Source organism: Pelophylax lessonae (assembly GCF_965119305.1).
Source record: "Pelophylax lessonae genome assembly, chromosome: 3".
Lineage (NCBI taxonomy): Eukaryota > Metazoa > Chordata > Amphibia > Anura > Ranidae > Pelophylax > Pelophylax lessonae.
In genome coordinates this window covers 36,202,998-36,222,327 of record NC_138770.1, presented here as the reverse complement: position 1 = coordinate 36,222,327, position 19,330 = coordinate 36,202,998, and the positions used below count along the sequence as shown (strand labels likewise).

Sequence of the window (19,330 nt, the reverse complement as noted above, 5' to 3'; positions counted from 1 at the left end):
AGCAGATCACTTTCCTGTTGATATACTCGTCTCCTTCTGACGCTTTCTTCACCATCACTCAAAGATCAAACCTAGGTGCTAATATTCACCCAGCTTTGGTGAAAAGTGGCTTTATTTTTTTTTCATACTGATTTCTTTTGCTCCATCTAGTGGCCATAATGCAGTATTGTGCTATTTTTTTTTACTAATGAATGTATTTCTGGAAAAATACCACATTATGGCCACTGGATGGAGCTGACCGTCATAGGAAATCACGGTGTTTAATTAGGGCCAGGATTTGTAGTGGCTGGATGAATGCTTGTCACATTCCTCCAATAAATTTTCTATATATGGACCCCTTAGTTCCTTCATCTGGTATGGTTCCATAGAAATAACTGAAGTCACCCTCATGGAATTGTGAGTACAGTACACACTGAAGGATATAAGTTAACCACTTGCCGACCGCCGCACGGCTATATACTGTGGCGGTCAGCCCCTCCTGGGCAAAGCGACGTACCGATACGTCGCTCGCCCACGAGCCGCGCTCCCGCCCCCGCTTGTTCCCTGACATCCCCGCGCGAGTGACCAGCAGCTCCGATGTCCGCCGGCCACTCGCGATCTCCCGCTGGAGAGGGAGAAAGGCAGGCGGCTGATGTAAACACAGCCGCCTGTCATTTTCCCTGATGTAACTGCAGAGACTACACGATCCTGCTATGTAGGATCATATGTCTCTGTGGTTACATCACAAGCCACACCCCCCACAGTTAGAATCACGCCCCTAGGGATACATTTAACCCACTGATCACCAATAAAATTAACCCCTTCCCTGCCAGTGTCATTTTTACAGTGCATATGTATGGCACTGATTACTGTAGTAATGTCACTGGTACCCCCAGAAGTGTCAAAAATGTCAGTCAAGGGTCCGATCTGTCCGCCGCAATGTCGCAGTCCCGCAAAAAAAAAAACGCAGATCGCCATTACTAGTTAAAAAAACAATAAAAATTACATAAATCTTTCCCGTAGTTAGTAAACGCAATAACTTTTGCGCAAACCAATCAAAATACGTTTATTGCTAAAAATGCGTAGCAGAAAACAAATTGGCCTAATATGTTAAAACTTTTTGATTTTTTTAATTTTTTGGGGGGAATTTCATATAAAAAAATGTGAAAAATATTGTTATTTTTTCAAAATTGTTGCTCTTTTTTTGTTTTATTTGTAAAAATCACACATGTGATTTCCTCCTCTGGCACGGCTCTGTAGGCTTCTGCTGCACGGCCTGACAGTCTGTCTTTGGTAGTTGGTACAGCCTGCATTGCCATTCAAAATCTTGCAGGAAGCCATCGATCTCTTCCTCTGCTTCCACACACTTTTTAAAGGCATCATGTGGTACCTTTAATCTTGTCTCTGGTGCCTGTGTAGTAGTTGGCAGTCTCTCCAAGGCACGCTGCTCCGCCAGCCGGAGTTGGTTCTCCCGGTCTTCTCTTGCCGTGATAAAGGCATCCACTTGGGCTAACGTTGCCTGTATCAGCTCTATTAAGGGGTTTTCTCCATAAAACGCTAGCCGGCATTTCACTTCTTTGTCAAACACTGTATCCATGGCTTCCGTAGCCATACTGCATGCCCGATCCTCCTCAGTCAGCTCTGCAATCAGCGTGGCTTTGGTTTTATTGCTGGCTATCTTCCCTCTCGCTTCCAGCAAATCCTTTAGCGTGGCTCGTTTTAATCCAGCATAGTTCATCTCCATTCACACTTCCATTCGTGTAACCGAATTTGTACGAACTGCTGTTCTCCCATTGCCTTTCGTGTATCCAAATCCATACAAATGCTGCTTTCTCTTGCTGCAAGGCTTGTATCCCACCGCTTGCCACCACTTGTAGCTGAGCTCCAATACCCAGCCTAGGTATCTCCGCTGTATACTCCTTGAAGCTGAGGAAGCACTAAAATATCCACAGCAAAATCCCCCCCCCCCCCCCCCCCCAGTAACTGGACGACACACAGTTCTGGGAGTCAACTGGTTTATTAAACAAAATATGATTTAGGTGAGGAACTGATATGGCATATAAATCAAGCCAAAGGCTAGAGAAATATCCGGACCATACCTCACCAAAGGCATGGGACTTTGAAGGCATAGATTGTATGGTGGCAACATATATCTACACAGAGGACCACAATGTATAAAATAATTTTTTTTATTACAAATGCAATTAGTTTAAAAATATGACAAAGAGTATAAAAAACAACAAAAAATAGACATGTACATTTCAAAAATGAAACAAGTGAGTCATAAATAGTAAAGTGGCTCACATGGGTCCATGGCTTCTTCAGGGACTATAAGTGACCCTTTTACTGATTCTAAATAATGAGACATAACATACATTAGTTAACCGAACATAAAAGTATCATGAGGTCATAAATATACAGACATGCATATCTAACACAGTGGTAATGACTCCCTATAAAGATACAATATGTTCATTATCCACTTTACTATTTAAAGTGGATAATGAACATTGCCAGATGGACATTTGAGGTAGCCGGTATTTCTCCTGGACTATACTGTGTGGTGTCCTCATCTTCTACTTTACAGTCTGGAGACAAAGTGAGACAATGCTCTGAGGTTTTTCTCATCTCCCGTCCATCTACTAAAATAGAAATAAAAAGATTATTACTTGACATGAGCAGATTGGTTCCCCTAAAGCAGGATGCCGCCCACATCAGGCGGCTTTGTCTCTGAGGGTCTTACAATTCCACCCTCAAGGTAACCAGTAAATGGGTCCTCTGATCTCCTACCAGTTCATTTCTTTATTAATGGACCTTAGTCAGACAGTGAGGAAACAACGAGAACTGTCTTTTATAGGAGTGACAGTGATGAGGGGATTATAGGACGAGTGTCCCCACCCCCTCTATCACTCATTGCCATCTTTCCAACACAAGAAGTCCTGCACTTCCTTATTTAGTCCATGATTTAGTCATGAATAACAGCGGGGCTGAGCCCCACCAGAGGTCATAAAGTGAGGATGGGGGAGAACAACCAAGATGAAGACTGGACTGATCCTGAAGACCACCTTCATTGGGTTACTGACTACTCCCCCATTATCACTTTCTGTTTAAGGTTCCAAGGTTTGAGGATGTTATCCTATTATTATCAACATGTAAAAATCTGTGCTCCAATCAAATCATCAGATATAAAATGTCCAGCTGGTAGAAAATGAGTACAAAAGAAATAAGGCTTATGTCATGTAGAGCTTATTATACGGGATACAAAATATAGGACTATGTAGTATCAAAATTATGTAATGCATAAAATAAAGTACATAGTGCAGGGGTCTGGACTTATAATATTGGTATTCAGTAATCAGTGGAACCCTAAATGTGTACATGAGACAAGTTGCAGAGGTCCCACATCGCTGCCTCCCATCTCCTGAGACTGCACTCAGTGACTTGGATCTGAGACTATACAGACATATCCCTCCACCCGGCACAGCCAGCAAACAATAGAACAAGTAACCCTGGGAGAATTGTTCTGTCCGAGATCTTGGTAAATCTGGGTATGAGGCAGAATACTCAAGGCACATGGCCAAGGTGCCTAGGTCTAGTAATATCTATGGTGAAAATCAACATTTTGCTGCCAGCTGAACACCAGAATCTACATAAATCCAGTCAGTCAGTCAGTGGACCAATCAGTGAGCAGTATGGGTGGAGGAATGTATTTAGTGTTAATGACCCACCTGTACTGATCTCTGTAGGAGTGTCCTCCTCTATAAATGTCCCCGTTATTCCATCCTCCTCCATAGACTGCTGATCATCCCTCACATACCCCTCTTCTTCTTTTGCTTTAACTTCAACTTTAGAATCTCTCAGGTTTCCACTCTGAATATAGAATAAAAATGACGGTTGGGTTTTCAATACTGTTTTTTGGTTAAACCAGATGGACTTACGTCTTTTTTCAACCCGACTAACTATGTAACATCAGTTGTAACAATGCAGATAATGTACAGATCCTAATGATACTATCAGTGATTGTTCCTCATCTACCTGATGATGGTGAGGGATGATGTGACCTTCCTGTGTGGAATCCCGGGAATACAGAGGACGGGGACATCTCTCTGGTGGGTTCCCATTACTGGATCCATCTGTAGGAAACACACACACTGACTGAATACATTGTTTCTATGTGTTTATCAGATGATGGGGGATCTAGGTGGAGCCTCCGTACTGCTCTCTCCTTTACAATAAAGTCTCCTCTTACCTGGGGATGTGAAGGGCAGCTGGAAGCTGACACTCTATAAGAAGTCTTGTCTCTGCCAGCTGGGGAAATAGCGAGTGGGAAAACTAGTTGTTGAGGATTTGAATAGTAAACTCCTTCATTGTTCCTGGTCAGCTGGGGAAATATTGACTCCCAGACCTTCCCAGCCAGAAAACTGGTTGGAGGATTGGAATAGTAATCTCCTTCATTGTTCTCAGCTGGGAGTGTCGGGGATTCATTGACTTGTACCAAACTTCACTTCCACAACAAACTCTTCTCTAGGAATCTATGAATTGGGGGATAGATTGTGTCTGTGGCCCCAAAATTACCTGCACTGGGTTTTTTACTGACATTTTCTGTTTCCTAATCCATTGCTCTAATATCGTGTGACATAAAAAATTGGAACTGCCGCCATTTTATTCTCTAATAGGGAAAAGGGTGCTAATAGGCTGCAGGAGATCTGCTGAGACATAGAAAGGGAAATGGGTGCTAATAGGCTGCAGGGGATCTGCTGAGGAATACAAAGGGAAATTGGTGCTAATATGCTGCAGGAGATCTGATAAGAAAAAAAGGAGGGGGGTTGAAAAAAGAAAATCTCCTACAGCTTATTAGTACCCCCCATTTTTTCCCCAGCAGATCTCCTGCAGCATATTAGCATCTGTTTCCTTTGCTGAGAATAAAATGGTGGTGGAATAATTTTTTCCTTTATTTCATTTTATTTTGCTTATTAATTTAAAATTTTAAGTTGTGTGTTCATGTACTACCCGCCAGAACATTATACCCACCCACCAGAACATTATACCACCCACCAGAACATTATACCACCTACCAGAACATTATACCACCCACCAAAATATTATACCCACCCACCATAACATTATACCACCCACCATAACATTATACCCACCCACCAGAACATTATACCACCCACCAGAACATTATACCCACCCACCATAACATTATACCACCCACCATAACATTATACCTACCCACCAGGACATTATACCACCCACCAGAACATTATACCACCTACCAGAACATTATACCACCCACCAGAACATTATACCACCCACCAGAACATTATACCTAGCCACCAGGACATTATACCACCCACCAGAACATTATACCACCTACCAGAACATTATACCACCCACCAAAACATTATACCACCCACCAGAACATTAAACCACCCACCAAAACATTATACCACCCACCATAACATTATACCACCCACCAGAACATTATATCCACCTACCAGAACATTATACCACCCACCAAAACATTATACCATCCACCAGAACATTAAACCACCCACCAAAACATTATACCACCCACCATAACATTATACCACCCACCATAACATTATATCCACCCACCAGAACATTATACCACCCACCAAAACATTATACCCACCCACCAGAATATTATACCCACCAGAACATTATACCCACCCACCAGAACATTATACCACCCACCATACCATTATATCCACCCACCGGAAAATTATACCACCCACCAAAACATTATTCCCACCTACCAGAACATTATAACCACCCACCATAAAATTATACCACCCACCATAACATTATATCCACCCACCAGAACATTATACCACCCACCAGAACATTATAGCCACCCACCAGAACATTATACCACCCACCAGAACATTATACCCACTCACCAGAACATTATACCACCCACCATAACATTATACCCACCCACCAGAACATTATACCGCCCACCAGAACATTATACCACCCACCATACCATTATATCCACCCACCGGAAAATTATACCACCCACCAAAACATTATACCCACCTACCAGAACATTATAACCACCCACCATAACATTATACCACCCATCATAACATTATATCCACCCACCAGAACATTATACCACCCACCAAAACATTATACCCACCTACCAGAACATTATACCCACCCACCAAAACATTATACCACCCACCATAACATTATACCACCCACCATAACATTTTACCACCCACCAGAACATTATAACCACACACCAGAACATTATACCACCCACCAGAACATTATACCCACTGTTGTGCGTTTTGCACGTTCGAGAATATTATTCTGAACAAGTATAACGAGTTCTTTTTGATCGATTAATTTCTTTTTAACAGCATATACCAATCTTAGTGAATACAGACTACAGTAGGGAATTTATAAGTATATTTATTCACAAGACATGTATTCACAATAAATAGTTAGACTTGAGGTGACACAAAGAGATAGCTTTGACATAAAATACAAACTTAAAACCATAAATGCAATGTGATATGTAGTTCCATAAGGACATTAAAAAGAAAGCAAGATTACGTTTCTCCAGGCATAGTATAAACCATAGATAAGTGTTCTATATAATCAGACCACAATTGTCTGTGAATTGCGCAGCCAACAGTCGCTCCACTGCAGTTGGAGTGAGAATAGGCTATGCAAAACGGGAGACTAAATCGCTAATATTTCGCTAAAGTTGATACTAATAAAAACATATAAAAAAAACAAAAATCAGCTTTTAGAGAAAAATCTACTATGGTTCATACGGTTGGGACTGTAATCTCGTTACCCTTAAATATGAAATATAAAACATATAAGGAAGGAAATAAACGATAGTAAATAATAATCAGATAATTAGCAAGGTATATTTACCACATTTAAAATGGCTGCTAGCTTAAAATGGTCGTTACCAGAGTCCTTAAAGAGGTTGTAAACTCGTTTGAGTTTTTTTTTTTTACACCCTGCAAAAGAAAGACATAATGAGTTAGTATGCATCGCATATTAGCTCATTATGCAATACTTACCTCAGAACGAGCCCCCGCCGTGCCGCTCACTCACCTCTATGACGGGCGACATGTCTAGTCGCCCGTCTTCCGGGATCGCGGCATCCGGCCATCTGATTGGCCGGAGCCGCGGTGACGTCACTCCCGCGCACGCGCGCTAGAGCCGACAGTCACGGCATGGGGCTCTGAAGGAACGGCACGATCGGCCGTTCCTTCAGAGCGCATGCGCCAGTGACGTCACTGGCGACATGTAAGGTAAATATCTCCTAAACGGTACATGTTTAGGAGATATTTACAGTACCTATAGGTAAGCCTTATCATAGGCTTACCTATAGGTACAAGTTGTAGAGGAGGGTTTACTTCCTCTTTAAGATGACTGCCTTCCCAAAATGGTGCCCGGTTAGGGAGGAGTTTCATCTGGCGTCCTTCAAAGTTGCAGATTAAGGATGGAGCAAGATAGAGTATGTATAGATGAGTATATGTATGGATGTAAGTAGCGTGTGTGTTGTAAGTGTAATGTATGTTGTCGTAATGTGTGTGTGTCCTATTACATATGGGTTTCCCTTTTTATATTGTGTTGAACAAAAGGGCAGTAAAAATTACCATAATCCGAACCCAGAAGGAGGAACTTTATCCCCATTGGTTGGGATTACTTAACCATTAACTGATGAGGTCATTGGGCGGCACCTCTACTAGTCATTCAGTATATTGGAAATTAGAATTACATGATAAGTTCTTCATGTAATAATAATCATAAAAACAATATGAAAATCTGTCCATATTCTAATTACATACGTGTCCATCTAATATCTCCATCATGTGTCTAGGTAAGGATTGGACCTGGTAACGCCGTTTTAATAAGGATATATTACTAATACGATATATATATTGATTGGAAATTACTGATTTGCCCAGATACTTTACATTTAGTAGCAGTAAAAATTATATAGATACATATACAGTTATATATATATTGCTACACAACAACTTGTATATGTAAACTTTTCTACACATGGGTTTTTTCCAATTAGAATATTCTGACCATTATACACTACAATATAATAGATATAATGTAATTATCAATAGAAGATTGTCATCAAATCATTTGTCAATCAATTTGTTAAATTGTCAATCAAAGTTCCACACCCCCCTTTGGTATATGATGGGACAAGGATGTTGTATAAGCTTATGATTATATTAAATTCATTTGAAGATGCAGTTCTAATCAGTCTAAGTGAACAATATATATTTGACACCATGTAGCTTCCAATGGACAATTGTCTGTATGACACAATCTCTACCCCCATCTTTGGTGAAGGTAAATGAATTACAGGTTCTCGTCTTTGTCCAGGCTGTTTTTCGTTTGTTTGACTTCTCAGGGTAGAAACAATAGTTTATTTGCTAGGGAATAGATGAACACAGGTGTGATCCTGAAACTGGTTGAATTCTGCCATTGTGGAGAGAAATTTCATTGCCAGAGCATTATATTCAAAGTTTATCTAAACACAATTTCCTTTTGGGGGCAGATGACCTAGCTTCTCATCTCAAGGACATGTAAATAACACAAATTCAACAATGGACGCAGTGTGTGCTTGAAACTGAAGGTATTTTGACTGAATCAGTGACAAGGTCATTTGAGGCCTCAAAGTTCACAATTCTTGACCTGTAATAGGAAAAATGTATTTCTATTTTGTACTGGAAGTCTAACACCACCCACCAGAACATTATACCACCCAGCATAACATTATACCCACCCACCAGAACATTATACCACCCACCATAACATTATATCCACCCACCAGAACATTATACCACCCAGCATAACATTATACCCACCCACCAGAACATTATACCACCCACCATAACATTATATCCACCCACCATAACATTATACCACCCACCATAACATTATACCACCCACCAGAACATTATAACCACCCACCAAAACATTATACCACCCACCAGAACATTATACCCACCCACCAGAACATTATACCACCCACCAGAACATTATAACCACCCACCAGAACATTATACCACCCACTAGATTATTATAACCATCCACCAGAACATTATACCACCCACCAGAACATTATAACCACTCACCAGAACATTATACCCACCCACCATAAAATTATAACCACCCACCTGAACATTATAACCACCCACCATAACATTATGGTCACCCCTTTAATATTGAGTCGGCCCCCCTTTTGCTGCCATCAAGGCATGGACTCCACCAGATAAAGCATCACACTGCCTCCGCCGGCTTGTCTTCTTCCCCGATCTCATCCTAGGGCCATCTCTTTCCCAGGTAAGTGACGCACACACACCCGCCCATCCACATCCCACACAGCCCCGTACACAATAAACTATAATACCTATTTTATTTACTTTTAACACATCAACTTCAGGGACAACATGTTCACTTGCTGCCTAATACCACAGCTCCCAACAGTCCCTAATTTGGAACAAAGTGCCAAAGTGATCTATATAGTTGTATGTATATAAAATACACTATTTATCTCCCAGTGCAAAACCTTTCATTCAATTTCTAAATTGCTGTATTTGTAAATTCCAAAAGCAAATATAAAGGAATAGTGGTTAAAAAAAACACTTGTGGGTTTAACCAGCTTCCTACACCTACATACTTTTGCTAATAGGTGACCCTCGTTCCCATCTCAGAAAGTTGGGAGGTATGTAATATATCCCACCCACTCTCAGATGCCATTGTAATGAGATAATCAATGTTATTCACTTCACCTGTCAGTGATCATAATGTTAGGGCTGATCAGTGTACAGTACATACACACACACACACACAGCACAAGACCGTGTTCACACTACAAGATGTTTCTCAGGGCTGCAGTTCCTCTGAGCTCCACAAGGTGGTGATCTCACTTCTACCAGACAGGAAGTCTCTATGGAATACAGACAGGAAGTGATGTCAGGTAAAGACAGGAAGTTCCGGGTGAGAGGTGAGTCTGGAGGAAGTAGAGAGAAGACATTGTTGGAAGAGACAGCAGAGGAGGTAATAAGATCTTATTTTCCATTTACACCCAGTAACCCCCCCCCCCGTCATGTCTGTCCTCTTCCTCCATAGTCACTGTGATGTCTTTTATCTCCAGCAGATGATGATACACACATATATAGTGTGGAAACCTAGATTAACCCCTTCAGGGTCAGAACATTTCCTCACTTACGGGGCCGGAACATTCTCTTCATTTTGGAGATAAATTCTAGTAAACCTGCACTTTTTTATTTTTAGATCTTACAGAACTGGAAACTTTAACCATCATATTGTCTCAGTGGTCACTTGATTTGTTCTGGGATATTAAGTAGGATGAAGAGGTTAATTCCTTCACTCGTTGGTGAGCACTTGTTCTTAGAGGAGTTTTGTTTTAGCTGCAAACCAGTTCAGAAAGAAAACAAACCCAACAGAGAACAGGGAATATCTGATCTGACAGGCCAAAGGGGTCCCAGGTCCTCCAAGATACAACAAACCCTAAACAGTCCAGACTAAATGTGTTCTCATGGGGGGCAGTAGTTCTTAAATGTACAGCAATGCTCCTATTACCCCCTCACATCAACATCCTATTATTGTGTGACCAATACCATCCGAATAATACTTTTATTCACCAAAGTTATCTGTCTACAAGGAGATCTGTATAGATCAAATGACGACACCAATGAGGATGGAGGAGGTCCGGAGTAACATGACTGAGAAGATACTAAACCTCACCCTGGAGATCATCTACCTGCTGACCGGAGAGGTGAGGGGGATTCTGGGAGGTCACATGACATCACTCTTATCTCTATTAATAAAACACAGACCTGACAGGAGAGGTGAGGAGGATTCTGGGAGGTCACATGATATCACTCTTATCTCTAATAATTTAGTGTAGCACTACTCCCTAGAGAGCTGCTGAGATTGGATTCTCCTGGGTTACCCGTAGCAACACTCTGTAGAAACATCACTTTAACACTTGGCTCAGACAATGAACAGTCCAGGGGATTTGTTTTTTTGTGTTTTTATTGGAACTTGGATGGGAGAAGGGATGAGTAGGATACTCCAACTTGAACTATGCACAATTCCTGAGGACAACTGACTGTAGAATGCGGCAAGGCCGCTGCTTCACTCTGCCACTGAAGTGAAGATAGTAAATGTGATCCTGTTGTGGTTTAGACCTTCAGAGTCCTAACGTGGCACCCTCTTGCTTACTTGCTGTGTGTGCTAGCTCCTGTCTACTGACTCTCTCTGGAGTGGTCCCCTTCCTGGGCAGACCCCTGGCAAGCTCCCTGGTACTCACGGACACTGTTTTTCCTCAGGTTGCTCTGCCACTGAAGTGAAGATAGTAAATGTGATCCTGTTGGGTTAGACCTTCAGGTCTGGCACCCCATTGCTTACTTGCTATGTGTGCTAGCTCCTGTCTACTGACTCTCTCTGGAGTGGTCCCCTTCCTGGGCAGACCCCCAGCAAGCTCCCTGGTACTCAAGGACACTGTTTTTCCTCAGGTTGCTCTGCCACTTGCTCCACTGTCAGTATCCACTGGACCTCCTGGCTCAGCACCACACTTCTGGTCCACTAGGTCAACTGCCTGTGACCACCTTCCACACCGGCAGGAGGAGAGACAGCCATCACCCTCCTCCTGGGACCTGGCTTCCCGTCCAAAGACCCCCTGTCACATGTGCCCTTGGCTTTCGTGACCTATCCCAGGATGCAACGCTGTTGTGCCAACCCACTGGGATAGTCACAAAAGCCTGCCTGTGTGTCACTGTCTGGGTTTCCTCCACTGTCCAACAGGTTCCCCTATTGGATACAGTGGGGACACTCCCTCAGCCCAGAGGAATCACACCTGGACACATGCAACAGGCAGAACTACTGATCAGGATCCCCTGATAAGCAGATGGAGCAGACTATTCTTTTCCTAGCACCTACCTAGGAGGGTGCTACAATAGTAAAACACAGAACTGACCGGAGAGGTGAGGAGGATTCTGGGAGATCCCATGACATCACTCTTACCTCTATTAATAAAACACAGATCTGAATGTAGAGGTGATGAGGATTCTAACGTGATATTCCTATTGGTTCTTCAATACAGAGATTTCCTCTTCTGAAGTCAGGCGATCATATGACCATCACAGTGCCTCCATGTGACTCCCTAAAACCTGAGAGACACAACATGCAGAAGATTCTAGAAGTCACCATGAAGATGATGGAGCTGCTGACAGGAGAGGTGAGCGGTGCTGGGAATTCTGGGACATTATCCAGTAACAGACAAGGGATGTGTCTGGATGGTGACTGTATCATTGTGTGTGTCAGGTACCTATAAGGTGTCAGGATGTCACTGTCTATTTCTCCATGGAGGAGTGGGAGTATTTAGAAGGACACAAGGATCTCTACAAGGACGTCATGATGGACAATCAGCCGCCCCTCACATCGCCGGGTAAGAGGAGACTTTATTGTAAAGGAGAGAGCAGTACGGAGGATCCACCTAGATCCCCCATCATCTGATAAACACATAGAAACAATGTATTCAGTCAGTGTGTGTGTTTCCTACAGATGGATCCAGTAATGGGAACCCACCAGAGAGATGTCCCCGTCCTCTGTATTCCCGGGATTCCACACAGGAAGGTCACACCATCCCTCACCATCATCAGGTAGATGATTGATAATTATTGGTAGTTCTGATTTATGTACAAGCATATTTGTAACAATGAATATCTTATTTTATGTTTAGAGTGGAATCCTCTAATTAATCTTTAACAACAAATATTTATGTTAAAGAAGAGTATAAAGAGGAGGATGAGGAATATGAGGTGATGAGTGAGTTTTCAGAAGGACACATGGATATGATAGAGCCACCTAATACCAGGAACCCACCAGAGAGATGTCCCCGTCCTCTGTATTCCTGGGATTCCACACAGGAAGGTCACAACTATACATAACAGTATCAGGTAGATGAATAACACTTATTAGTAGTTAAAGGAGAAGTACACCCAAAGGTTGTTTGGCTGCGTTTCTCCTGTGGATCACAGCAGTGCAGTTCCTTCTGCACTACTGGGACTCGTTTTGTGCTGACAGCTGGCTGAAGTCCGCTGACATTATAGAACCGGTCCAGGCTCGGGCAACATCACGTCAATAAGGGGGCGTGGCCAAGAGCAGCATGTGAGCAGACACATCTCACAGAGCTCCCGGATTACATCCTGAAAATATCCTGCTCCCGGACACCTAAATGCTCCGAATCTTCTCCAATCTGCTGCCACAAGTTCACTGCTGTTCCAGGCAGGTAAGCTGAAGTCCACAGCGGCCATGATGACCCGAAAGCATAAGGAAGATATAGCGCTGCCTGACTCCCAAAATGGTGCCCAGCGGGGAACGCCACGTGGAACAGACAGGAAGGATGCTGTGAGTAAACCTCCTAAAACCCCAAAACGGCTCCCAGGGATAATCAAAGGGATATGAGATTCTATGCCTACAAATGATCTGGTCATGAGGAGAGGGGGTGGATGAGGAGTGTGCTGGTCCCCCAGAGATATCTGACACAGAACAGGAAGAGTCACAGTGGCTGCATCAGCATAGAACTCAAGCTGACCGGGCTGACCGAGCAGGATTGGTGCAGTCTGTAATGGGAGAGGGAGGAGAGGAGCCTGCACAGCCAACCCTGTCTGATATCCTGAAAGCTTTTAATAACACCTTGAAGGCACAGTTTGGGGGCTGACAGAGGCAGTGGCCCTGATTAGACAAGGAAAATGTAGGGTTGCGGCGCTCCAATAACAGTCCGTATGAATGATAGGGACAGTCCAGTCTGCTCACCAGATGGAAAATCAAAATGAATCGGTCAGCAAGTAAAGATGGTGTTGAATCTCTCTTTTCCAACTTGGCTCAGTCAATTCAACGAAGACAGCAAGATATACTGTATGTAAACAAACAAAAAGAGATCTCATGGTGCAGTATATCCCAACTTTTTTAATACTTAGGAACAGGCCCACCACCCAGAACTCTAGCAGACAAACTCCAGAAAGCAGGTCTCAAAAACATAAAATGAACTCAAAACAAAATATGTATATATATACTGTAGCAGAGTGTCCCAGAGAGAGCCAGGAAAAGTCCTGTTCGGGGTTTATACATCACCCAGGCATCTCTCCTATAACTTTAGGGATCTCTGAGCCATGATCCAGTTCGGATCTTGGCCCTCTTCACCAGGCCAATTTAAGCTCACCTGAGACAAACAGCAGGGCTCTCTCAGCCTGGGAACACAGACAACGTTTTGTCTATGAGAGCGGAAGGTCAGTAAAACTACCTGTGTCTGTCTTTGGAAGCTGACAAGCTGTAGGCTTGCTCAGTCGGGGTTAGTTAGGGACTACATTGTGTGTAGTAAGCGCCGGGACACGGCTAGGATTTTGTTTATTCTTAGTATTCCTGTTTGTTTTCCTTAAAGCACTGTACAGCACCTGTTTATAAACTTGTATATAGCACCAATAAACACCGCACTGTTTGTCACTACATCAGAGGATTTGGTATCTGTGCCTTAAAGACTGCTCATCCCAGGGGGTTTTGCACCCACTACCTGTTCCCCAGCTTACAATACACATAGTGTGGTATGTTTGGACACCAGGATAGCATCCAATGAGAAACCACCACCAGAGCTAAGTTTACATCGGTCAAGCAGCGTCTCCAGAAGTTGCAGGCCTCTTATGCAATGCTATACCCAGAAAAAAACTCAGCATAACAGCTCAGGGGCGTGCACACTTTTCTCCTTTCATCCTTCCAGGACGGCCTACATTTGGGAGATTGTGGCTCCGCCTCACAGGAAACACAACTAATTTGCAGCTGTTTAAAAGGGTCCCACCCATCCTTATCTCCAGTTCAGTTGTGTTTCCAACCTCACATCGGAACGTTTGTTTTTTTACTAACCTGAGGCAAATAGCTGGCCAAGAGGGTACCCCTGGAAGGCAGCTTCGGTCGACCTAATAGCTGGTTCCTCCCTAGCTGTGTCCTTGGAAAAAGGGAACTTTCAGGTCGCCAAACATACTAGGTAGTGCGGTTTGCCTTATGGTGAAGGTCCCTCATACCTGAAGTCCTGCTTGTCTCTGCAGGAAGTCTCCTCCATTTGCTCGTTGGGCGGTAAGGATTTCGAATTTCCCACCAGCGGTGAGCCCCAAGCCTCGCTATGGAGACAGGAAGTTCCGGCGGAAGGGGCGGAGCAGCTGATTCCCGGGAGAGCCAAGGGTGTCTACGGTACAAAATAGATACCGGACTCAAAAAACTCCTTCTCCCAAGGTAAAAGGTGAAAGAAGTGGTCTCAGCGGTAAAAAGCATCTGCTCTTGTCCCTAAGGCGCCAGGAGACAGATCATGTAGATTCTAGGGCCAAATCCAGCCATAGATTGGGCCCAATTACATTTAAGAGACCTCCAAGGCTTGCACCTAGCCTCTTGGAACAAGAGACAGTACTCTATAGACGGAAAAGTTACTATGTTCCTACAAATAGTTTGGTCACTAACCAGTCACCATCACATCAAACAGGCAGAATGGGAACTGAACTCCATCATTTTCCAACGCCTGGTCCAAAAATTTGGTCAACCTGCCACTCGGCAGAACCAAAGAGTAGAGCAGTTCTTCCCTCTGACAAAACAGAAGGATATGCTGGGCCTGGAGGCCCTAGCACAACCTTGGCTTTTCAGGCCAATCTATGCCTTTCCCCCACAGAACCTAATATCAAAAATTCTGCAGAATCGCAGAGGATGGCCGCAACTACGTCTCATCCTAGTCACTCCTGGGTAGTCAAAGAAAATGTGATTTGCTACCCTGGTGTCTCTATCAGTGACAGTACCTTGGAAACTACCAAAAATTCCAGACCTGTCACTACAAGGATCTCTGATTCACCCCAGACCGCAGTTGTTTCAAATAACAGTCTGGATAAGGAACGTCAAATATTAAAAGAAAAAGGGTGCTCAGACAGAGTCATTGAGACCCTCCTTTCTAGTAGAAAGCCAGTAACTAGAAAAATTTATTCCAAAGTTTGGAAGACATTTTGTACTTGGCAGAGTCAGAAGAAGGATTCCTCTGCCTCAATCCCAAGGATCCTGGATTTTTTACAGGATGGGGTAGATAAGGGGGTGGCAGTGAACACCCTTAAAGTACAGATAGCGGCACTTTCTGTTTTTTTAGACACAAGGTTAGCCCAAGAACCTTTTAATTAAAAGATTTCTGTTGGCTCGGAGAAGGATATCTCCAATTAACAGAACTATTGTTCCAGCCTGGAACTTAACGCTAGTACTAGAGGCACTATCTAGTGAAGCTTTTGAACCCTTAAACAAAATTAGTTTAAACATTTTGTCTATTAAGTTAACTTTTTTGTTAGCAATCACCACAGCCAGGAGAGTGGGAGATTTGCAAAGCTTATCCATGAAAGAACCCTTTATGAGAATTCTCCAAGACAGGGTAATTCTTAAACCAGATCCACTGTACCTGCCCAAGGTAGTGTCATCTTTTCATAGGAATCAAGAGATGGTTCTCCCATTCTTCTGTGAGAAACCTACGTGTGCAAAAGAAGAAAAATTCCATTGCTTAGATGTAAGAAGATGTCTTCTAGCATATTTAGAAAGAACCAAGAGCTTTAGTAGATCTAGTCACTTGTTGGTTCTTCATTCTGGACCAAGGAAGGGTTTACAAGCATCAAAACCCTCAATCTCTAGGTGGATTAAACAAGCCATTAGTTTGTCATATAAGGTGTCAGGTATCCCCACACCAACAACTCTAAAGGCACATTCCACAAGGGGCATGGCAACTTCCTGGGCCGAAAAAGCCGGAGCATCCTGGGAACAGATCCGCCATGCTGCCACCTGGTCCAGTCAAGATACCTTCCTAAAGCACTATTGTGTGGAAGTACTGTCGCAACAAGACCTTGCCTTTGGCAGAAAGGTTTTACAGGCAGTGGTCCCGCCCTAAGGTAGGCCAGTATGGATTCCTTTATTATCCTCCCAAATGTAGGCCGTCCTGGAAGGATGAAAGGAGAAAACTTACCGTTAGTGTACTGGTAACGGCCTTTCTCTTCAATCCTTCCAGGACGGCCGGCCTACTTCCCGCCCATGTGGTGGTGAGTTCTAAAGAAAAATGTATATATAGATGTACATGTGTGTGTGTGTGTGTGTGTATATATATATATATATATATATATATATATATATATATATATATATATATGTAGCTGTTTGACTATATTCCTTAAAGTTCGGTTGGAAACTACTTTCCTATTACTGGAGCTAAGGATGGGTGGGACCCTTTTTAAACAGCTGCAAATTAGTTGTGTTTCCTGTGAGGCGGAGCCACAATCTCCCAAATGTAGGCCGTCCTGGAAGGATTGAAGAGAAAGGCCGTTACCGGTACACTAACGGTAAGTTTTTTTTTTTTAAATCCCGCCTGATGCTCCTGCCTGGCTTGATTAGAATGAACATATGTTCCGTCTGTCACACAAACCCATGGAGGAAGATAAATGAACAGCCATCACATTCACACTGCTACCTTTTTATACCCTGGTGAGAGTAATATAAGTATACCTACCCAGCGTTGAGCATAGTCATCGGGAATAATTTCACTATGCTTTACAAAGAGCGATAGGAATCGGATATATTCACTAAGAGACGGCCTTACTGGTACTTTACCTCAGGTTTATCTATTTTGCTGCCTAGTTTTTATGCTGTCCGGTTGGCGGTAGGGGGGACCAGTTGTTCCTCACAGATATTTACATGGTTTTTGCCTTACTTGTTTTCACTTTTGTGCCTACGACAGTATGAGAAGTCAGCAGATATCACAGCGGAACATCTTCCTGTGGCCTAAGCACCGCCTGTCCATTGACGGAAGAACACGGAGGTTACTGTCTGCCCGACTTATTAATGGCAGTGCAATCGGGTCAACCCTCTTGTTCATCATGGGTGAGGTCTCTGCTATATACCAAGCATACACAATGGAGTTGCCTTGGTATAATGACTTTCTTGGGGTCCTACGGAGTCCAATGGAACTATGTAAGAGGGGCTATGTGCTCGTTTTATACCCTGCAACACGCCTAACCTCTTTTCTGTCATGTCTACAGTAACTATTGTTTTGTGGAACAATAGGGGTCTCCATGGTGCCCTAAAACGCACTATGATACACACTTTACTTCGGAGGCATCTACCTGCGATTTGTGCACTACAAGAGACGCACCTCACCAGAGACTCTCTGTCATGTCTTGATTTTGCCTGGGTTGGGAGAGCGTACCATTCCACTCACGCTGTATTTTTGAGGGGTGTGAGTGTTTTGATACACAACTCCATAGACTACCAAAAGCTGGATAGTTCTGCTGATACCAAAGGTAGATTTGCATATAATAGGATTGTGTTGTTACAAACCATAAAGAAAAGTACCTACGTCCCAGTTATCATGATCTATTTATATGGACTACTGGGTCCAAAAAAGGGGCGATAGAATGAGAATAAAAAGAGGCGCCAATCACACCGAAGGAAGGCCTAAAGATCAGAATATGTAAAAAAGAAGAAAAAAAGAAGGAAAATGGAAATAGAGAGATTGAGGGCTGGGGGGGGACTTTAACGGTACCATACCAAAAGCTCATACAACGAGAGTATAAAAATACAAACTTTTATTAATATAGCTCATAAAATCAAAATTCACAGACAGAACATATATGAAACACGCGAAAAGTTGTACATATAGATAGATCTCTCAGATACAACATATAGATAGATCTCTCGCCCAATGTGGCTATACCCTAAGACATCGCCCGACATGTTTTGCTATCGCTTCTTCAGGGACATATGGCTTTATTGAGATGATCTTGAGTTCCCTATTTTTGTAAATGTACTTGATAGAGAAATGCTGTACGCTGACCAGGGGGCTAGCTGGACAAGGCAATAATAATTGGCTGGGTGTGTGCGGTTTTAAAAAACCCACCAAAAGTAAAACGAATGACCACTAGATTTGAATACCGGGATGGCAGCTTACTGTCTGTTGTGTGTATACTGGCGTAGTATAGTATACCATATGGCCATATAATCTATTAACCACTTAAGCCCCGGAAGATTTTACCCCCTTCCTAACCAGGGCCTATTTTGCGATTCGGCACTGCATTGCTTTAACGGACAATTGCATGGTCGTGCGACGCTGTACTTAAACGATTTTCACGTCCTTTTTTTCCCCACAAACAGAGCTTTCTTTTGGTGGTATTTGGTCACCTGTGCGATTTTTTTTTTTTTTTTTTTGATCATGCGCTATAAACAAAAAAATAGCGTCAATTTTGCA

The 19,330-nt window shown here is 43.0% G+C and overlaps 2 protein-coding genes across 2 annotated transcripts in view; one reads left to right on the top strand and one right to left on the bottom strand.

Moving 5' to 3' along the window:
* LOC309550702 (uncharacterized protein) overlaps nt 1-19,330 on the top strand; it is a 975,511-nt gene that overhangs the window by 284,679 nt on the left and 671,502 nt on the right. The gene's annotated exons all lie outside the window — the stretch shown is intronic.
* LOC309550720 (uncharacterized protein) overlaps nt 1-19,330 on the bottom strand; it is a 590,048-nt gene that overhangs the window by 144,493 nt on the left and 426,225 nt on the right. The window contains exon 3 of the mRNA XM_082251055.1: nt 3,708-3,849. Coding sequence (XP_082107181.1) covers nt 3,708-3,849 — 142 coding nt within the window. The remainder of the gene's footprint in view (nt 1-3,707; nt 3,850-19,330) is intronic.